This window comes from Phaenicophaeus curvirostris, chromosome 9, assembly GCF_032191515.1.
Source record: "Phaenicophaeus curvirostris isolate KB17595 chromosome 9, BPBGC_Pcur_1.0, whole genome shotgun sequence".
NCBI classification, from domain to species: domain Eukaryota; kingdom Metazoa; phylum Chordata; class Aves; order Cuculiformes; family Cuculidae; genus Phaenicophaeus; species Phaenicophaeus curvirostris.
The window spans coordinates 8,179,648-8,202,426 of NC_091400.1; the positions used below are offsets into that span (position 1 = coordinate 8,179,648).

Sequence of the window (22,779 nt, forward strand, 5' to 3'; positions counted from 1 at the left end):
AGTCAGAAGTAAATAATTTACAAGTGTTGCTTTGCTATATGGACAGCAACTGACTTCTGTTTTCTGTCAGTAAGAACAAATGCAGTCTCTTGGTTTTGTATTAAGACGAGTGCATCTCTGCTGTAAACCTTGGAGAACACTTGCATAGCTCCTTATCCCAGCTCTGGCCCTGCAACAAGATGGTTCCTTGTTAGCAGAAAAGGGATGATATTAACTCTGCAATGTTATGATCGCTTAAGTTACAGACAGAACCCAGTAACACCTGATTAGGACCATCATGAATGGTTAGTACTCAGATTTCCCTACAGCGTTCTCAGACCAGCCAAAGGAGGTGTCGCCAGACGAATTGGTGGGGTGCAGGAGGCAGAGCGCATAAGAATTTCCTCTGTAGAGACTGCTTGCTCCAGAGGTCACTGGCTTCAAGAGATACCGTGACTGCACATAGGCTGAGCATCGCCAACAACTGCGTTCAGCTCCAACACTGCTGCTCATGGAAGCAAGAAAGAAGTAAGAAGGCAGCACAAATACTGGGGTAGAGGAAAATGGAAAATACCCAAAACAGCCACACGCACATTTCACTGGTGACTTTGCACTGCTCTGGGCATTTGTGACCATCTTTTAACAAGACAGGTGAGGTTGCTGAACTCCAAGAGTTCCTGCAGTCCCAGCGCGGGTTGCACTGAACAGCCGCAGGCATCAAGTGCAACGTGTCCCAGATGGGGCACACCACCCCTGCGGCTTGAAGAAATTCAGAAAGAAAAGCACGTAGCCACTGAAAAAGCAAGTCTCCCCAGCAGACTTAAGACTCCTGCAGCAGCAGTTGGTAGAGCAAAAGCCCTCCCGGTTGGAGTGCCGCCAGCTCTTCCGTGGCCTCAGGCATGGGGAAGAGGGCTCTGGGACCACAGGCAGCAGCCAGGCTTGCGTGCCTTTGCGTTGCACCTCCAACCAGACCTAGCTCAAGAGGTGACACGCATGGCTCATCTTTTAGCGAAAAGAGCTGCTTTCACCCATGTGCACAGATACTGAATTCCTAATAGTGACCAAAAGGCTGGCTGTAGTTAAACGGATGCACAACCCACCCCCAGCCCAGCTAACTATAGTAAAGGTAAAGAGATCTTGGCTGCTTTGTAGATTGAGTCCAATTACTCTAAACAGTCCTCTTCTCAAGCAGGGCTTTATCGTACTTCAGCAGCTGCCACGCTCAGGCAATCCTACAGCAAATGTGGAGCCGTATGTTATGATCCCAGCTGCCTGCCTGATTCTGTACACCCCAGGGCAATGGAGAAGTCTGAAAAGTATGACAATAAAAACAGAAGTTCCCACCATCCAAGACTACATAGGCCATTTTTAGAGACCGCAATAAATCACAGAAGATCCTTGAAGACACTGGATTCAAACAAAGGAGACAGGACACGCTCCCCAGCCAAGCAGCAGGGATGAAGTTGCTGATGGGTTGGACGGGACAGACTGTCTCGAGCTGTCACAAGTCACTACAGAAGTCTGGGCTTCCAACACCTTCACTTTTGAAGGCAGCCTCAGTTTCTACATTTGTGATATTTTGCTACTGCAAGTGGTGGCTACCTACCTGCTGCAACTGCATTCCTGTTCCTAGCAAACACCAAAGAGCAGCTCCACGTCCCTGCTGATTTCAGCTCAGTCACAGCAGGATGATCAGAAGTCAGAGCTGTTTGGCACCAGGAATGACTAGACACACGCACTGGCTTATTCCACAGAGACAACAAACTGACAGTGCTACTGGAAGGCTGCGAGACTGCAGCTGGCTTGGTTGTTTTCCTCAGCAGAAGCTCACTCCACGTTTCACACAAATTTGTGGAGAGACATTCAGCTCAAGCCACTAGTGACATTGCAAAAACTTGTGCAACCCATTTTCTCTGTGAGCCAGCTCTTTCTTCCCAAGGCTTAACAGTTGTCATACTTTGCAGTGATAAATAGCAATGATGAGATCTGCAAAGCGACTTTGGATCAGAGATTTCTTTGCACATACCTTATCACGGCTCACAGGAGCCTGCACACACACTTCCATTGCCACCTGCCCGAGCTGGCTGCCTCAGAGCACACAGAGGCTTCAGGAAGGAGATCCCCTCCTCGCAGCAGCCCTGGACTTGCTCCCCATCTCAGTCCAAGAGGGAAAGGCTCAAGCCACAGCTTGTGCACAAACTTTAAGAATCTCCTGGCTCTGACCCATGTCTTTCAAAGAGCTGCTGCCAAAGCGTTATGCAAACTTCTTCAAAAAAAAAACAACATCCCAAGTGCTCATAGCTGCCCACCCCTACACCTCAAACTCAGTGCTGACTTCAGAAAGCCTATATGCATCCATTACTAGCAAGACCAGGAATCTAAGGATATTTTTTTTTAAGATTCAGTCTCCTAAATCATAAAAGCAAGTTAAAACACCATGTGCATCACCCCAGTGCTGTGGGCGGCTCCTGCTCCCGGTTATCTCAGGAGGAGATTCCTACACTCAGAAATAAGAAGCCCACAGGCTGAACTGCCAGCTAAGGCTTGTGGATCCCTATTTCCCACGCTTTTTCTAAGCCTTGCACTACACTTTTATCCTAAGCAGATTCAAAGGAAAAGAAAAAAAAAAAAGAGACATTAGAAAAATCTTTATGCAAGACAGAGCACAGTCCACCCAAGGGGGGAAATCACTGGCTTTGATTAAATTGCAAGTGGCCAAGTCCGTATGTTATGTGGGTGTTTCAGTCTGATCCCATAACTCTGAGATTTTTACTTCCAGACAGAGCTGTTTATAACCAAAGGCAATCTTGCCATGCACCAAACCATCCTCAGATGTGCTTTCTATGGGATTTCATCCACAAAGAAGGCAATAGGTCAGTGGGGGAAAAAAAGGAAAAAGTACTTTAATAAGCCCTGACCCTCATCTGCTGAACTTCCGACCAAAGCACTGCACTCCCCAGGCCTCCCCTCTGCAGCACTCGCTCTGCTACACTGCGGGTCCTGTGCTGCCACAAATGACCTCCACCGCTGCACCCCAGCCAGCAGCACAGGCAGTGGTGATCCAAACCTTTCCTGCCCACAGGAACTACCACCATCACACCTCCTTTAGCAACAGCTGCTTTCATGCACATCCTGGCCCACCAGCCGCAAGTTTAATCACTCTCAGAGGTTTCAGTCCTGGCTGTTCTCTTGGGGCTGTGGAAGCCAGATTCAAATCCAACAGCCCCACAGAAGGGGCACATGTAGGCACAGAGACAGCCCTGCCTCTCAAAGGGCTCAGCTCCTCTTGCCACCCTTAGCAACTTGTGTTTGTTTTGGTTTCTTCCTCCTGAAGTTCTACTCCTTGGATTAAAGTAAATTTATTTAAAAAAAAAAAAAATAAGAACTTCAGGTACTGGGAGATTGGTGTTACCTACTGAACACTTCTAAACAGATATTTCTATTCCTCCAGTGTGTTTTACCACACACTGTAGCACACAGCAAGAAGTTCTCCGATATAACCCCTCCAAAAAGCAGCATAGTTCTCACAATGGAAATACCTTCTGCCAGCTATTGCCAGGGAGCTTGCCTGTTCACTCGCACTTCCCAATCAACTCCCAAACCAGAGCCAAGTAAGTGGTTCCAGCCCAGAAACTGGTTGTGTTGGCATCTGCCCCAGCAGTTCCTTGGGGCAAGGCTGTATCAGACATCTCTGACCCACAGAGCTCTGCTGACAGTCTGCAGCACGGACTGGACCAGTCTGTCCTGTCTGCTGACCTGAGAGAAAAGCACGAATGACTCAACTTCCAAGATGAAGTAAACAACAACACACAGGTTGCCAAACTGGCTGTGTGACTGCAGGATCCCAAATGACCTGCTGGGTCTGGATCTGTGATTCAGCCAGGAACACCTATGTCCTAGATGCACGTGCTCTACATCATCATTAATTGCAGATGCACCTCTGATTTTTGGCTCCCCAAGATGTCCCCTACAGCTCTAGGTTCTCCGGTTGTCATTACCTGAAGACACATGTCTCTGCCTTAGGCAATCCTGCCTTTCCAGAAGGTACAGCAAACTAGAGTTGATAGGGACTTCAAGAGAACTGTATCCCTAATTTCCCCTGATCCAGGCAGGATGGTTGTGAGGAAAGCACTGAACAATGGTTAGGGAGCTTGGGGTTCAGATCCTAGATTTGCCATAAAAATCTTAAGGGATTCGGTCAAGTCATTAAATCCATCATACGTGCTGTATGTTGAGATGGAAGCATTGTGGAGTGAGTATGCAGCTGAGTAGGTATCCAAAAATTCAGATTTAAAAGGCCACGGTGCTTTGGTGTGCAGCCCTGCAGAGCCCAGGTGGTGTGGGTTGCTCAGTTGCCTGCTTTCCCCAGTCCATCACTGGTGCTGGGAGCTGAAAGAGCCAGCCCTGCTCCAAAATAAAGCAGCATAAGCATTTTTGCATGAACACTCCTGTGTTCCCAGGCTGTGGGTGTTCAGTGAAAACGACCAGTGAAAACCTCCAGATAATAAGTTCATTCACATGGTGTCTCTGGTTTCTGATCGGGCATGGCGTTCACGGAGCAGGGAGCGGCAAAGGTGTGTGGAAAAGCAGGAGCAAGATTTGCCTGACACGCTAGTCAACACCACAAGAGAAAAATGAAGGTTCACGCCTTCCCAGGAGCACTCCAAAAGCAGGTGGCCAAAAGTTTGTGAGCACTGATGGTGTTAGGAGCAGGCTCCTGGCGATTTTGGTAACAACACAGACTGGGCACAGACCCCAGAGCAGCTCCCACTGCCCTTCCTTGCGTGCATCCTGGCCCCAGTGACTGTATCAGGGTAGCGAAAGGAGCACCCCCAGGACTGGCAGTTGCACACACACAACCAAGGGCTATCACTGCCCATCAAGTGGGGCTGAAGCCAGCACCCTACCCCTCGTGCCCATCTGCAAGTGAGCCCAGCCTGGTTTAGAGAGGCTCACGTGCACCTAAACACAACTCAGAACATCCTCAGGTTGCCAGCTCTGTTACGTAAGAAAAGCAGCTGTGCTAGAAGAGACAGAAATATTACATTGGCACGGGTGACAGCGTGTGGGATGGCTTGGTAGGGTGGACACGGTAGATGTATAATTGAGGCAGGCTGTGGTTTCAGTCACGGAAAAAGGTTTCATCTCTTAAATCCCTGCTGAATAAATGACTTGACTCTCCTGCTGCCTATTCCCCAATGGAGTCTGTTCCATTCCCCAAAACCAACCAGAGCCACTCTCACATATGGAAGAGTTATTGTGTATGTTATGAGGTTATGCAGGACATTAATTTTCATTTGCATTTAAAAGAAAGCTCAGCCCAGCAGCTGAAAATTGTACTGGATTTGGTATAGGGCAGCACATTGCCCTGTTTTCTTCAGTTTCCAATTACACCAAGACTATTAGCGAAACAACAGCTGTGTTGATGATCAGCTGAGGAGAAACCACATATGTTTGTATAGAGCCTAGATCGTGTTAATATGAATCAATCCACTTCTGACTCTGATGAACAAGAGTTTATAGAGGGCCTCAGATGGTTACCAGGGCTTGCATCTTTCATTCATGTCTCCACTTAGCAGTTTAATCCCAAGCATATCTCCTTGTATTTGCAAGAGCTTGTTAAAAAGAACACGTGCTGGAGTCCCAAGCAGACCCACACCCCTTTCTCCTCCCAGTTAAAACATGTTAACTAGCAAGCAAACACCTTGTCTTTCTACCGAGTCACCATTTTAATACTTATCAACACTAAATTGTTGGCCTTTGTTAAGAGGACAACCTCTCTTCCACTGACAAACAATACTTGTCTCCTTAGAGGAGCATCACAAACACCAGCAGAGCCCCAGGAGACCCTCAGGTAAGAAAAGCGAAGCTTGTGTCTTTGCGCAACAGACAGTAAAACAAGAATGCAAAACACCTTTCTTAGAAGAACTGGGCTGCAAGTTACTCTAGTTTCCATTGCAGAGCTCCAAGACATTAAGAATACAATAATAAAACCGCTCAAGGCTCGCGTCGTTTGACATTTTAGAGTACAGGTGCAGGGCTGCATCACAGGGGAATCATCTGTGACTGCAGTGACAAGAGGCTGGTGGTGGGAGAGAGCTTGACAGGGATGGCAGATGAGTAAGGGTGCAACCATCATAACCCTTGTCAGTAACAGTGCACTTGGCACCTCTTCCCCCAAGCGTCTGGAGATGGTTGGTCATGGACCAGCCAGCCACAAGCACACAAGAAGCCATAGTGCTGCTGTAACAGGAAGCACATGATGGAATAATTGTATGAATCTCACATTCCAAGGCAAAACACATGGGAAGGAGGGGAGAGAGTGCTTGCATGGAACAGAGGAGGAGGAGATGAGCAGCTCTGTCCTTGTCACTACTTAGCTATGAGTGCAGTAATCACCCTCACTCACACCTGCCCTCTGTACGTTTCCCTCTTGTCCCTTTGGGCTGTTGGGTCTATCCCTCTTTGTGCCTCATGCATGCTTCCTAAATCAAAGGGAGAAGGTGGACTTTAAAACAGCATCTTCACCAGTGGAAGAAACCCTTTACTGTGGCAGGGCAGAAAAAAACCTCTGCCAAACAGAGTTCATTCTTCAGAGCTTTAATAGGCTAACAAGGGTCAAGAGACTATGTCTTCCCATGCAGCTGGCCTTGCAACCCCATTCATGGAGGCTGGGAAAGGAAACCCATTCCCAGAAGAGTTTCATAATCCCTCCATTGCTTCCCACCATGTAAATCCAACAGCCTGAGCTCATCCTCCTCCACAGGTGCCACCCTACCGGCCACCAGCCTTGGCCTCCCAGGCTCATACCTCACCTGTCCCTGCACGCTCCACCCAACCAGGCTCCTGTGACTGCTTCATCCTGCCTTTCAAACAGGAGGCACCTCTTGTGCATGCCAGGTTAGCCCTCAGATTAAAGCACATCCTCACCTGTGTTTAAAGGAAAGAAATGCTGCTGCTGGCTGATGCTTGCAACCTTCATTTCTTAAGAAATGGGAAAGATCTTGTAGTCAAACACCTCCTTCTAGAATACCAGTTGATTGCTCAACAGCCCTCTGAGTCCATGCATCTCTACTATTACAGGATTTCCCTGCCTAGCTAGTGCAAGGATGAAGGCTCCCCATAACAGCTCTGGCAGCAAAAGGATATCCCCACCAGAACAGGCACGTACCCCCTGTGCTTATTAATAACAACTTGCTCATTTTCTCCACCTGCTCCTCAGGGCTCCCAACTCCACATCTTCTCCCCCAGCCCTTCCCTTCCCCACACCTGCTTCATCAGGCCCAGGTGACTCCAGCCATCCCATCACACTGGGGACACCTCCACCCGCTAAACGAGCTGTTGCCATCACTTGTGGTTGCCCTGCAAGCTGGAGATGCCTGGGTACCCTCATTAATGCACACCAGCTCCCACGCGTGCACGTTCATTACCACTAACACAAAAAGACTGGCAAGGCTCTGCAATCAGTTGCACTTGCTATTCATTCCACATGTGCAGAACACATCCCCGCTGCTCTGAGGGAGCAGTGTGCATATTTAAAAAGACAATATACAAAACATAGCTGAATCTTAATGAATCTACTGCTTTGCTACTGGAACTGAATGGATTTGTACAGACCCTGCCAGAAAAAAAAAAGCCAACCACCAAACAACCAACAAAAAAACCCAAAATACACACTATTTGACTTGTAACACAATTTTTAGTGTCGCTTTTGCAGTATGTGACTATTGGGCTTATCAGGGCTGTGAAGTATTGATTGTGAGGAGGAAATGGATCAAAATGTGACAGGCAGCGCAGTGTCAGATTATTAAAGTACTTCCATAGTCAAAAAACGTATGGTCCTGGCAAAAATTAACTCCTCAGAATGATACTTTGTCACATAAGGTCACCACCAAAGAAGGACTGGTGAACAAGGGCCATTAGCTTAGATGTATCCGCCGAGCCCTAACTAAACCTTGCCAGTTTGACAGTAACAAGTCAGGCAGGAAGAGATCCGTCTAGTACCAAGTTCCCTGATTAAATGTTCAGGCTCCACAAGGAGGACAACAGTCACAAGAAAAGCCATATTTCCTCTCAACAGGTAAAATTTACGCAGATTTATTCTCTGCTACATAAACGCTGCATCCACCTCTTCCAGGGGAGACTTTTAACTCAAGCAAGAGGAGAAATCACAGGCTACCCACGCATGTCCAAGTGTCCCGTGTCCTCCTCAGCACTGAAGTTTGAGAAGTTTCCAAGAGCTGCCCACAGTGTTAGAGATCTGAGTCGAGCCATTCTCGGTGATAATGACCAAGGAGCATGGCACGGGAGGCGCCAGAGCCATTGATTGCAGCAGTAAGTGGACTGTGGGTGACCACCACCCCAGAGGAAAGCAGCCAGGGAGAAAGCAGGGAGGCTGCTCACCTACCCTCTCCCTAACCACCAAATCTATTTGCATTTAGAAAACAGGACACTCAAGGTCGCGCCTGTTAAGCCTGGGAGGGTGGGAGGTTCATGCAGATGAGCAGTTTAGGAAGGAAGAGGGAGCGAGCAATGTTGGACAAATTCAGTGGCTGCAGAAAACAGAAAAAGATGCTGCTTTTAAGTGCCAAGAAAAAGAGTCCAATCCACAGATGGTGTAAAGCGAGATGCCTACTAAGTTCCTTCCTCCCTCCATCATTGCAGGTACAGGGGGACTTGGCATCCTCAAGCCGGGCTGTGTTCCTGCTGCCCGAGCCCCACTTGCAGGGATCACTCTCCTGCTGGCCCAGAGCTGACCACAGTCCCACTCGTGGGGAGTCTGATCCGTGGCCTCACTCACAGGGATCGCTTCCCTGGCCGTCCCGAGCTGATGCTCACGGGGACTCTGAGCCCTGGTCTCACTCACAGGGATCGCTTCCCTCACCGTCCCGAGCTGACTGTAGACCCACTCGTGGGGGCTCTGATCCCTGGCCCCACTCGCAGGGATCTCAACCCCCACCAGTCCCAAGCTGACTCAAACCCCACTTTCTGAGCCTCTGGTCCCTGCTCCCACTTGCAGGGATTGCCTCCCTGCCAGCCCTGAGCTGGCTGCAGCTCCAGAGGGACTCTGATCCTTGGTCCCACTCACAGGGATCGCTTCCCTGACGGCTCCGAGCTGACAGCATCCCTCACGGGGTCCCCGAACCCTGGCCCCACTCGTGGGGACCCCGATCCCTGCCAGCATCCCCACTCGCGGGGATCACCCCACACGGGAGCTGGCTCCTATGCCCGCTCCCTGTCCCCCCCCACTCTCGGGAGCAGGACCCCCTCCCTCGCCGGACAAGCCCCCCGCATCCTCCGGAGCTGGCAGCATCCCCTCTCGCGGGGTCCCCAAATCCCCGGTCCCACTCGCGGGGATCACCTCCACTCCCCGCTCCCTGTCCTCCTCCTCCTCTCGGGGACCCCATCCCTCGCCGGACACCCCCAGGTCCCCCTGTCCCGGGAACCCCCGCTGCTCCCGCACCCATCGCGCGGCGCTTTCCCACGCGCGGGGACCGCAACCCGGAGCGGCTCCACCTCGGGGGGTTCTGTCCCCCCGACCAGCCCTCCTCCCCCTCGCCAGGGGCTCAGCCTCACCTCTGTATTTCTCCATGGGGACCGGGGGCCGCCGGGTCCCGCGGGGCTCCACACGCCGCGCCGCCACCGCTCCGCTCCGCGCTGCCTTTAGCCTCTTATTCCGGCGGCTCCGGATCCCCCGCCCCGGCCGCCCCGCCCCGGGGCCGCGGAGATGGCCGGGATCGGCGCTCCGGGATGGGGAGCCGGGGGCTGGCAGCGGGATGGAGACCTGGGAAAGGGACCGGCCCCGCGCGGAGCCTCCCCGAGGATGCTGAGCTCCTGCGGTCCCCTGGGAGGAGAGCAGGGGTAGGGCTGGGGACAGCGGGAGGGGCTGCGCTGAGGAGCCTCCCGGTGCCCTCCCTGTGTCCAGGACGGGGTTTGCTCTGGATGCAGTGGGACACGCTCCGAGAAAGGCTTTGCTCGAATCCCAGGGTCAGTTCTGGGCCCCTCGCTGCAAGAAGGATGTTGAGGCTCTGGAGCGAGTCCAGAGAAGAGCAATGAGGCTGGGGAAAGGGCTGGAGAACAAGCGGAGCGGCTGAGAGAGCTGGGGGTGTTTAGCCTGGAGAGAGGAGGCTGAGGGGAGACCTCATTGCTCTCTACAACTACCTGAAAGGAGGTTGTAGAGAGGTGGGTGCTGGCCTCTTCTCCCAGGTGATAGGACGAGGGGGAATGGCCTCAATCTCCGCCAGGGGAGGTTCACACTGGACGTCAGGAAGAAAAATTTCACAAAAAGGGTCATGGGGCACTGGCAGAGGCTGCCCAGGGAGGGGGTCGAGTCACCGTCCCTGGAAGTTTAAAAGACGGGTAGATGAGTTATGTAGGGATGCTGTTTACTAGTGGACAGGTACAATTGGGCTTGATCCCAAAAGTCTCTTCCAACCCAGTGATTCTATGATTCCTGGTGGCTCCCAGTGCCAAGATCCCAAGCAGGAGTGAGCAGGCAACCAAACTCCTGCCCTGCTCTGGGCTGAAAGGTCAAGTTCTCCTTCCACCTTCCCGGAGCAGCTCCTGATTGTAACCTCGAGCCAATGAGTTTTGCACTGCCCCTTTCCAGTGGCTTCACTAAGGCTTCGCGGTCGGAGCTGTCTCCTGGATCGAGCAGATCTCACAGGAAGATGTCTCTGTCCTTGGGTTCAAGTAATAATTTTCTTGCCTGACTTCCATCACCACAGACAGAACCACCGTACCCAAAGTGCACAAATAATAAATGGAGAAGTTGGCATCCAGTCTGTCCTTAATATAAGACACAAGTGACAACCTGTTCCCAAAGCCAATATTTTGGAGACACTGCAGGAATTTAATGTTTCTGTCAATAAAAAGAACATCCAAACTTAAAATAGAAAAGCCTACATGGTTGTAGAGGAAGTTTTCTCTTCAGAATTAAGCTTAAGCCATTGATTTGGGGACAAGGGAGCCATACCTGCTTATTATAAGGCACTTCTGGCAAGAGGAGAGCTGGGCATCTGACCCGGATGTGCAGCTCCACTTGCTCTGTGGAAAAGATACAACTATTACCTGGAAAATCAACGGCTGTCCTTGGGACCTGAGAAATAAGGACCCAGAAGCCAGCTCTGCATCATTCACCAAAGCCATATCCACTGGCTGGCTGTGTGAGGACCTAGTTCTCCTTCCACTGAAGGATGAGGGTTGCACCAAGGGATTCACAGGCTTTTGGTCTGAGCAAAAGGGAGCTTGAGCCTGGCTTAGGGTTTAAAGTGTGGACAGGAAGACTGTGTGGCCTGCAAGTGAAACAAACCTTTTCTTGCAGAGAGCTGCAGGGAAGATAGGTGGATTCCCCAGACTTGACAGCCCTTTGCTCGTTGGCTCTGCTCTGCAAGATGAGCTCTTGGCCATCGACCCATATCTGAAGAGCCCAGAGTAGTCACAAATGGTAATTTCCACATATCCATCTGCTTAAGGTGGTAGAGGCAGCATAATGTTTCTGTGTGAGAGCAGGGTTGTGTTGTCAGCACAGAGAGGGCAGTTAGACAAAGCCAACAAGAGGCCCACAGAATCCGTGTTTCCCAAATTTTGGACCTGCCAGCTCACAGACCATTGACATCTGTGGTCCAAAGCAGCCTTGTGAAATACTAGTGTCTGGTAGAAGCGGAAAGCAACTTTTGCTGCATGGAAACTTTGCATATGAAATCAAGTTTAGATAGAGAGTTATTCCTGCTTGAGGAAGCTGAAGCTGGAGCACGTCTTGTCTCTTGCCAGTACATAACTACTGCACTGAAAGGCAGGGGAGCCAAATGCCTGAACTGTCAGATCCAGCAAGAAGATAGCAGTCTTTGAAAACTGGAGAAAAAAACAGATGAAATAAATATATCTGTCATGTAGGAATAATTCTCTCGGAGCCCTTTCCAGCTACTTCTTGGCTCTAGCTTTCTAATTCTAGCAAGGTAGGCACTTATCTTGTGAACTTTTGAAGTGTGCCTGTGTCTCGAAGCAGATGAGTAGTCATTCTGAACTCAGCAAGGCTAATTAAGGATAATGCAAGTTAAACAAACTAATTAAAGATTATTTGAAAGATCAAGACATCAGATAGCCAAGATTCCCACCTCGAGGCCCCAGAGCCTTTACATCCCCTGCTTGTCCCTTCCTTCCCCTCCTGGCCATGATAAGGATGCTCTGGAATCCCAGGACTCCTGGCCAGCCCCATGGCAATTGCTGGGCAAGTGGAAATGAGGTGAATACCAATGGCAGAGGAGTACAAGTTCTTCCTGTTTGTCCCCTTCTTCTTGCAGTAGGAAGTACCTGAAATACTTTGGGAAGCTCTTTTTCGACCAAGCTGTTGTGTTCTGGTGTTTAATAAAACTGGAAAACACTCAGACCCCACTTGGTACAAGGAATTAACATTTTCAATGTTTGTGCTGCAGTCTAGATGTCTGCCACCAAGCTCAGCTACAGCAAATACTTGCATACTGGTTTTCCTGGTAGAGCTTCTTGGAGCCAATAAAATAACAGCCATCTACCTGTGTACACATGTCTTCCTTGCTTTTTTTCCTGCTTAATAGTAGTGATGATTAGCGATGACTCAGGTGTGACAAGCCTTGAGGGCCGAGCTGTTGGAGATTTTTTTTAAGTGGCTGACATCCTGTCCTTCAGAGCGGAGGATCGTACTATAGATCATGTTTTAATGTTTCTGCCATGTATATTCATACTGCATTAATAGACAGCCTGACTGCTAGTGAGATTATCACCTTGGCTAAAGGTCTCAAGTACCATGCCGTGGCTTCCAGTTGATGTGACTCTGCTTCTCTGCCCTTACATCCTGTCATTTTCGTACTTGTGCTTCCTGTGAAACAGTGAAGGAATGAAGTATAAATTTAGAAGCCTAAACAAACTCTATAAACTATTATGATTTGCTAAATACCTTGTGCAGAAGGATGATCCCGATCCTCTCTTTTATCCACAGATAATGCTAAATTTTTTTTCCCCAAATATTGACCCCAAGCAGGTGAACATTGCCTCACTAATATTATTGCTGTTACACTTATCTTTTGGCACCAGCAAAGTCTTTAATGACTAATATTTGTCTAAATCTTTGCTGTGACTTTCTTCTCTTTGGCTGCATTTAACTTGCTCTTTCCCCAGTTTAAACAGGAGTCAAAGTCTGGTGATAGTTATTGACCTCTCCATTGTGAAACCATGAGAGGTTGTGTGCAGGTGCCCTCCACCAGCTTCAGGGAAGTTATGCTCAATGGAGACTTCTTAATTCATGAAGAATCACACCTGACTTGGACTATGCAGAGCTCCTCCTCAGCCTGTTTTCTCCCAGATATTGTCCATCCCAACATCTTCTGCTCTTCTTCAGGGAAAATATTCCATCTGGCAGAACAAAAGGTAGAAATTTCCTCCACAGTGAAGGGTATCTGTTGTTTCACAGGGCTTTTCTTTCCCTTGGAAAGCACCTGTAGCTAGAGGGTCAGAGACCATGTGAACACATCCTCAGGAGCAGGTGGGACCATACAGCTGAGACTCATCAGTCACAAGCTCAGCTGTCTTCGTGAAAGTCTTTCCTGATCATCCCTCTAGTGAGAAACAATGAGCAGACCCTTTCAAGAGTTCAGGATGTTTATGGAGCTCGCGCCAAGGTCTTTTACTCCTGATCTGCTGAATCCTGCCTGTCTTGTGGAATTTCTGACTTGAGGGGTGAAGGGGACAGTTGGTGTTGGGAAATGGAACTGAGGCTTCCATTTAGTCACCAGGGAGGTCTAAATAGGTGGAGTCTGCTAACTGTCCTGATTCATGTGTTCAAAGACTCTACATCCTGTGCTGAAATCCTGAGCCACCTTGGGAACAGTTTTGTGAGAGGAGCTGTGATAAATGACATTGCCACGTGGCTTACTATGGAAATGTGTTAAGGATCCTAGGCTACCAACTCAGGAGCATGAGCACCAATGAAACATCTTTCCTCAGAAATAACCTTTATGGGTGCTTTACAGCAGACCACACTTGTTCCTTGGTTCCAGGAAGGCACATGGAGCCTGCCAGGGCTCAGTCAGTGGAGAAAGGGCCAGAAAAAAACAGAGAGGCAGATGGGCCACTGTCTGGGATAGCATAGCTGTTGCAATTAAAGCTGCTCGGTGGAAGAGGAGCGAATACTCTGTTGGAGAACAGCACACGAATCTTTCACCTTACAAGGTTTGCAGGCATCCTGAGTGTGGGTGTTGATTTTGAGGTCTTCTTGCTTCCCTGTGAAGTGCTTCATGATTGTGACCATACAGGAGATGACCAAATTCTCTCCCAGCTGAAAGTGGCTTTGCACTAGTGTTGCTCCACTGACTTTTGTCCAGCCATGTCCAACTTCCCAATGAAAGACAAGACAATCAGCCCTAACGCAAACAAATCCAGAGCTGTTTAGCTGTTCAGCTTTATAAAAGCTTCATCGCTGATGCATTCCAGCAATGGTTTGGCTTCTTTCTGACATTAACTGTTTCAAAAGAGCATGGCTGGGAAGAGGGTGGCTGGAGGGAGGGGGGATTTCCCATTAAGGACGGCAGGACCAGATGTCTTTTTGATGAGCTTCTCTTGGCTTCCCATTCTTTTGACATTTCCTTTTCAGTTTTTGAGTCCAAACTGCTTCTAGACCAAATTCAGGGAGCTCCTGTATTTAGTTTTCTTTTCCCCGACAGATCGAGAACCTTCTGCTGGCCAAAGTATGAGACATGCTGACTAGACAGTGAGCTCAACAGCCAGGACATTTATTCCTGCTGGAGACATTTCTTCCTTATACTTCTTTTCCACTTCAGACTCCCCACTCTAGAGAAGCCCCTCAGCTTTCCTTTGACAGTGTTCAATACCAGTTAAAGAAGTTAAAAGGAACCTTTGTTCCCCTCCCTCCAAACTCCACATGGGGATGCTCAGATCTCATTGGGTAGCAAAACACAGTGTTTCAGCAGGTAACACTTGCAGGCACCTCAGGATGTGACTATCATCTTCTTGAGAGTTCCTCATAAATAACTAGCCATGGTCCTGGTTTTTGTGGGGATTGGATAGGAAATCATGGCTTTTGGCTGAAAAAATATTAGAAACTATGTCCACACTTACAGATTTTACCAGTAAATCGGTATCAACCAAAATCTTTCCCAAGTTGGTACAAACCTCCTCCCTGTGTGGAGTATCAAGCTGTCAATATAGGACTCGCCTTAACAGACTGAACTCTTGGCACCTTTCAGCACCACTAAAACTTACCCAGGCAAGAGGAAAAACTAGTTTTATCAAAACATGGGAAAACATTAATTTTTACGTCTTCCTACATTTTCACTGGGATTTTTTTTAGCCTTCCCCATCAGCACCACAAACTGTGGTCTGATGTCAACTCTGAGCTCACAGAAGGCTATTTATTCTGGCATTTTCCCAAAAAAAGGAGGGGTTTTTTTTCAGCCTGCAAATTTTTCTTGAGGCCTAAACCACTTCTGCTTGGCCAAAGTCAATAAGCAGAGCACACTTCTGAGGTCAGCGCTGCTGAAGTGGGAAAGGGAAAAGAATGAGAACCTGTGGTGCATGCAGGACAGCACTAATAAACTGCAATTTGTTTCAGTGGAGGCTGAGCTCTACAGAGGAGCCCAAGTTTTCTCCCCAGCTCCCATGTCTGCTATTAATATTAGATGTTCGCTCATGTCAAACTACCTGCCAAAGTGGAAGTGACTAGGAAGTAACCAGGTAACAGACCTCGCCCATGTCAGTCCAGTTTTCCACATTTTTTTCCCTGTAGAAATAGATGTAATTAAGAGTCAAGAAATCTGCCTAAGTAAATACCAAAAAACACAGTTTCCCTTTTCCCACGTAGACCAGTGAGGCTGAATTTCTTCTGCCTGCCCAACTATCATTAAGTATTCTGTTTAAATAGGCCAGCTTCATGCCATCTATAATGAAGTTATAGTGTATTGCTCTGTTATGAATGATGAAGCTGTTGTGTCCTACGGGGAGAAAAATCGCTGTAATCCAACTTTCCCTTTGAAAGGGCCTAATGTATCCACATGAGATCTTCTGGCAGAGACAACTGAGAGAATATAAATAGAAGCTTAAAAGAAGAAGGAGGGGAAGGGGAAAATAACTCCAACAGGGCTGAGTAGCTGAAATTCACAAGTTTAATAGGAAGATGGATGACTGAAGAGCCTGTTCTGTGACACAATTGGGACTTTATGCAGGCCTTTTTCAATTATTTGTAGCTGACAAAATGTCACACAAAGGCTGTTTCACACTGCAAGCCAGGTGCCCAGAAATATTTTTTTGGGGGGGAGGAGCAACTGGAAGGGTCATCCAGGGGCACAGGCCACTAGGGTTGTCACTGGTTAAGAGTTGTCACTGGCTAAGTTAGGCAACATCATCTCATGCGCAAGTGGCAGGAGCAAAGAGTGTCCTGCAGTGCCTGAGGCCCCTGCATATCCAAGCAATCGTCTGCCCATCCCCAGGGAGCACAGAGGTGCAGCCACAACAGACAGCGTGGGCTGGGAGGTGACCATACAAGTGCGTAAGGTCCATCTTGGACCGCACTTACTCCTCACAGTAAGCGTACGTATGGGTTCCTGCTACAGGAAGAGGTTTCTGCTCATGGGTAATTGTCAGTACTGAAATTATATCAAGACACCTTGTCCAGGAACCTTGCACAGTGCAGGTTCTGACCCCTCCTTGCTTCACCCTGACCACTCGGCAAATATTACTGTTGTTGTAGCACTTAGTTCTTACCACAAAGCTACTGCAGTTCAGACACCAAGGAAGGTTGCACGAAAAGAACTGTCTGTGTTTGCATGAAGTGCTCATACTTTCAGTTGCTTCAGAGCTGCGGCTTATGACAGCGACTTGTGGCAGAGGAGTGGTGGTGAGCTGAGAAGCAGTAGTGGCTTTAGTATCTCCCATGAGACCTGCAGAAGATCTTACCAAACCTTCAGATTTTAAATGTCTTTCATTTCTTAAAGTTTGCTCCATTCCACAGTGAGATAATCGGACTACAGACATCTTAATTCAGACTGAAAACGTCCAGAAGTGGGGTTGATTAGTAAATTCAGTTTAGTTAATTTTCGGTGGACTCACCTGGGTGTCCTCATGAGGAGAAGGCTAAGTTGAATCTTGGGACCTGGACAGGGGTTAATTCTGCTTTGATGGAACTGCAGTGGGGCAAGGCCAAACCTGTGGGAGCAAACAAAGCTGCTAGGAGTCTGCTAGGCAAAGATAAAGCAGGGTAATGGACGTGTTTGTCCATATGCAATAATCTGATTGAGGAAAGAAAGACAAGATAAGAGGAGTAGGCTTCATGGAGAAAAGCAAGTCACAGGAATGTACCCCCTCAACGGAGGTGATTCCAGAGGCAAGACCTGAATCGGGGCAGCAGCAACAGAGAGGGATCCTTCAGGCAGCAGCAACAGAGAGGGATCCTTCAGGCAGCATTAGCCCTTACTTGGGCAAGGTTGCTTCTGGCGAGATGTTTTCCCAAAGGCTCATTCTTGACTCCAGTCTTCAATGAACGGTTTACAAGTTCCTTCGAAGACCCAGGTGGCTAAGTCGTGTGGTCACTGTGGGAAAGGGCTACGGGGCAGAGCTCTCCCTGTGCCCACAGTTGCAGTGGCTCACTCTTCCATCACTGCCTCCTCAGGCCTCCCTGGCCCTCAGCAGGACCAAGAAGGGCCAGGGCTGCCTGGCAGGACAGCAGCAGCTGTGTCTTCAGCTTATGTGTCTATGGACTTGCACCGCTAGAGGTGTTTTTGAGTTATTTAAAAACATGTTGTCCCTTAATGGTAATGCCATCCCTTGTCCCTTCCCTTATGTCAGCACTCACAACGTGCTGGCTGCATGTCGAAGTTGATGGTCTTGCTGATACAACTAAAACCTACTAACTTTTTTCCTCACAAGGTCAGTTTTCCTTTCCCCCAAAGAGATGGCTGCTCTGCTTGCCCCTGTGGTAACTCCATTGTCACTCGAGCTGCTAGAACACAGGAAAGTTCTCCAGGGGGTCATCTGCTGGAAGAAAGAGCACCAACATACTTTTCAGGAAGCTGAACAATTAGTTAGTTATGGAAAATCAAACTTCGAGTGCCAAGAGTTCAGAGCAACATTGGACCTCTGAAGTGGTGTGCTTGGGGCTTCCAGAGCACCATGGCAGATCAGGTAGTTGATTCAATATTTACTGGCCCTGGTAGAAGTTTATTTTTAATTACCTACTATTGTTTCACTAACCTGGCCGGTAAGAGGATTGAACCTTTTCTTTTTTTGGAAGAGGGAATAGCAAAAGCCAAAACATGAAAATAAATCACACACTTTTAGATGATTCAAAACATCAAATGCTGGCTTTCCTCCTCCTCTGTGCTCTTAAATGCATCATTGCAAGGGGAATTATTCATGTAGTTACATCAATAAATCTCACTTAAGTCCTTTATATTGCAGTCCTCATTCATCTAGCTGGGACTCCTCTGTAAACGATAATTAGGGTAAGAGCTAACTGAGATACCACAGAGTTTGTTCCTGGCAGTCATTTGACATCCAGCATAGTATCAAGGCTGTAAAGTAGGCATTTCTCAGCAGCAGTTCATTCATTGTAAAACCTGATTCAATTATTAGCTGGTCTCCTGTTTCACAGCAAACACTTAGGTTCACATAAAGACCTCAAACCATTTGTCAATGAATTGCTTGAATGGACTCAGCTGTATTCTGTTTTCTGTGCAGTTATCTAGCGTAATTCCTGAAGAGTCAGCTAAGAGGGAAATACTATTTCCCTCTGGCAGCCTTACTGAGCTAGTCCTGAAGAGAGAGTTGGTTCTGGTATCAACTGTTCTCTCCAGTACCTGGTGTTTTAGGGGCTGGGATAGTCCAAGTAGTGAGAAATAGATAATGGATCTACTCCCAAGTGTCCAGACCTCCAGCAGTAGAATCAGCCTCCAAGTCAGTTTGCTCCTGCCAGGCCTGCCTTGCCTTTTGATGTGTCTTCACTGGGCTGCCCAGGGGCGCATTATTAATTTATATCCAGCCGTTTACTCTTGCCAACTATGAAGACTGGGAATTTCACTAAGAAGGGCTTAGAGAAGTAGCGATCGTTTTTTCCAGACTTACATCCAAACAATATTGCCACAGTTTAGCAAAGACATTATAATACCCACCAAGGCAAGCATGCCTAGCAGAGGCTCTATCCCATCTCCTGCCCTGACACTAGCCTAGCACAGAGCATAAAGCTGTAGGAGCTCAACTTGTTCTCCCTCCACCCCAACAGCCTTCAGCGTGTCACTCCCCAGGCCTGACAGGGGATGGAGACTCTCTAGCTTAGCAAAGCCACTTGCAGAGACAGTAGCACAAGGACAATGTAAAATCCTCAGAGCTCTTTCCAGTTGCCTATCCAACATGAGCCTTAGCCCTCTGGCCCACAGACACTGCCTGCTATGTCTCCGATTAACCAGAGCTTATCAAGGCAAGCGGCAGAAGCAGGCAAAATCTTCGAGTCACATGTGTTGATGCACTGTTCAATCAAAAGCCTTAGCGAGGCTTAACCTGCTGACAGGATTGATCTGTGGGACACATCTTGGCTGTCTCTGGCAAAAACAGACCAGAAAGGGCATGAGGGAAACCTGAAGCGTAGACAATTTCAGTGACTTGCCCAAGTTCAGAAAGCTGAAATAATTGAACTTATGTCTTCTGACTTGCTGTCCACCCACAAGACAATGAGGAACAACTAAAGGGGAAAAAAGACACTGGTATTTCATCCCATTGCACTGGAGCATGGTCCTGGAGTGACTGGAACAGCTGGAACACAGAATAACAAGCCTTCCAAGCAGGGCCAGTCTGCACTTGGCTTGCTTACCCAGGAGACTGGCCATCTCCTTCAGAGGATGCAAGTTGAATACGGGCTTTAGTCCACCTCCTTGCTTCCCTCTTTCATTCTGGGGTGACAGCTGTAACACTCCTGACTTTAAAAAAACTTCTAACTCCCGTAGTGTGAACATCAAAGGTCTTGGAGACAATTCCTCCCTTCTTAATTGGCTATTTAGTAATAGAAGGTGTGATGGTGCTGCTGGGATTAAAGGAATTAAGGGAGGCCCACCACCTGCCCTCTCTGCCATGGACTCGAGCCTGTGATTTAGATTAGATATGAGGATGAAATGTTCTCCTGATAGGGTGGGGAGGCACTGGCCCAGGTTGCCCAGACAAGTCATGGATGTCCCATTCCTAAAGGTGCTCAAGGTCAGGCTAGATGGGGCTTTGATCAACCCGATCCAGTGGGAGATGTCTCTGACCATGGCACAGGGTCGGAACTGGGTGATGCTTAAGGTCCCTTCTGACCCAAACCACTCTATTATTCTATAATTCATGACACAAAGTGTGCAATATCCCCAGCAGTTTAACAAGTTCTGCTGTAACACTTTCTTCAAATCCTGTTATCAACTTGTGCCCACCTCGTTTTTCAACCAGCACAACTGCTTTGTGAGCCCAGTGCTCAAATCACAGCAGGGAACTGACTCAATGTAAAAAAAGGAAAAAAAACTCCAACTCTATGCAATGAAATAAAAAGTTAAAAAATGGTTTTTAAAGCAGGATCAGTTCCCAAATGTCACTGAGAGCGACCCCACAAGCAGTCATGCTGACATATCTGATGGCAGGAAAAAGCTGCGGGGGCGTGGGAATACCTTAAGCTTGCTGAACAGCCGCCCAGTGCTTTGTCTTATGAAATCACAGCCTGAGGAGAGAATTCTGTGCTGTTTTCCTGCCTCCCCCTGTTTCTTCCCTGAACCCTTGGGCCCCCATCACTCCATCCAGTCTGGGATGTACTTTTTAATCTCCAGTGTGTATATAAAAGAGAGCTGGAAGCAGAGGCTGTCTGAGACCCACCTGACCTTTGGACATACAGCAAACTTCCTGTTCCAGTGCTGCCGGCACTTTAATCTCCCAATCCTTAAAAAAATACAAGTGAGCCTATGTGAAAAAATGCTTTGTAATGGGAACTCCTGGAACAACTTTTTTCTCTTGAGCCCTCTGACTGAGCCATAGAAAACAGCAAATATCTCTCCCAAGAGCCCTTATTTACAATAGAAAAATGGCAGGCAGAACTGCAGTTTCATTTCCCAGCCTCAGACAGGCACAAAAGCTACAGGAAAATAAAACAACGAGGGGGGGAAAGACTCACTCTTGTTCATTCAGAGTCTGGGGAGATTTTTGGTGGGGAACAAGTTTCTTTGGACAGTAGAACAACTCGCACTTGGGAACTGGGTTTCTCTTTGTGTAGGAGGAAGAGGTCTCGGGCTCTATACTTGACAACAAATTAGCATTGACATTTGACTTGTTTTGATCTGGGCTATTTACAGTGGTATTATCTGTGTATTTTTGACATGCTGTGAAGATTCCCATTGCCAGATGCCTCACTATGGCTGTAGGATGCAGTGCATTCCACGGTCATTACTCAGGGGTCATAAACCTCACATTATTTGTGGGGAGGAGGGGAGCAGGGAAAAATGGTCTAACAATTAAAAAAAAAAAAAAAGAAATCCTGGACTTAGACTTCACTGGGCTTATGTATTTAGCTGGAGGGAAATTAAAAATGCACTTAAGCTGGCTGGTACTGTCACACTGCAGAGCTGATGACTGCAATGGATCCTTGTGAGCTTGTTCTACACACAGGAGAGCATTCATGGTGATGAAATTCCCAACTGCTCTAGGCTGGGGAAGGCTGTAATGGAGCAACAGCTGGGTCAAAGATCCCCAGCTGGGGATTGCTGCTTAGGACCTCCAGAGCTGGAGTTCATAGAATCATAGAATCACCAAATGCTTCAGATTGGAATAGACTTTTACAGGTCATCCAGTCCAACCCCTTTTCAAAAGCAGGGACATCTTTAACTCAATTAGGTTGCTCAGAGCCCCATCCAACCTGACCTTGAACATTTCCAGTGACGGGGCCTCCACTGCCTTCTTGGGCAACTTGTGCTGGTGTTTCACCACTCTCATTGTGAAAAATGTCTTCCTTATATCCAGTCTAAATCTCCCCTCCCTTAGTTTAAAACCATCGCTCCTTGTCCTGTCAAGTGTTGGCAGGACATGTCACTACGTGGTGACTCTCGATACAGGGAAGGAGCTGAGAATCACCCAGTGGATTTCCATGAGTGAGTAAGACTGATTCAAAAGGAAACTTTGGGGTTTTTTTTCTTTTCTGTGGTTGGGAAACTTTCAAGAAAATTTCTAAGGCCAAATCATAGACCTATGCTTCTGGGTTTTTAAGCAGATACTCTATGCATGTGACTTCCTTACTCTCTTAACCACATGAAGATGCCCAGGGAAGCTATCAGGAGATAGATGCCTGGGGAGCACCTAACATGTAAGAGCTTGGGGGCTGCAGGCTGGAAGCAGGGAACGGGGTCCTGCTGTGCAGAGCAGTGAGGAAACTTCTCCCCGATGTCTGGTTGTTCAGGGAAAGACAAAATAAGCAGTGTAAAACTTTTTTGAAGAAAGGTCTTTCTTAGACTCTATGTTTCTCTTGCATTTTAAAACAGCCTTTTGTCTTCCTAACTCTTCTCTGGCTCTGGCTCACCTGCACAGCACCACGTGCTTCCCATCAGCTGAGGTTTGCTCACCAGAGGGTACGGTTTCCTAAAACACCTTAAGTTTCTCAGTGCTGGTTCTAAAAAGGAAGGGATAGAAAATGGGTGATTATGTCCTCATTCATACCTGGTCTGACAGTGTCGATCCGCTGAATTCCATGGGCCTACATGCCTGTTGAAAATTAGCCCATTCAATGTTCAAAGCAAGGGTCATCTCCACCCTGTATGT

At 48.1% G+C, this 22,779-nt stretch overlaps 1 protein-coding gene across 3 annotated transcripts in view; it reads right to left on the minus strand.

Moving 5' to 3' along the window:
• The window catches only part of AFAP1L2 (actin filament associated protein 1 like 2), a 72,843-nt gene extending 63,184 nt beyond the window's left edge, over nucleotides 1-9,659 (minus strand). For all 3 annotated transcript variants that reach the window (XM_069863726.1, XM_069863725.1, XM_069863724.1), the window contains exon 1: nucleotides 9,556-9,659. In XM_069863726.1, coding sequence (XP_069719827.1) covers nucleotides 9,556-9,571 — 16 coding nt within the window. In that variant the 5' untranslated portion in view covers nucleotides 9,572-9,659. The remainder of the gene's footprint in view (nucleotides 1-9,555) is intronic.
• Nucleotides 9,660-22,779: the final 13,120 nt, after the last annotated feature.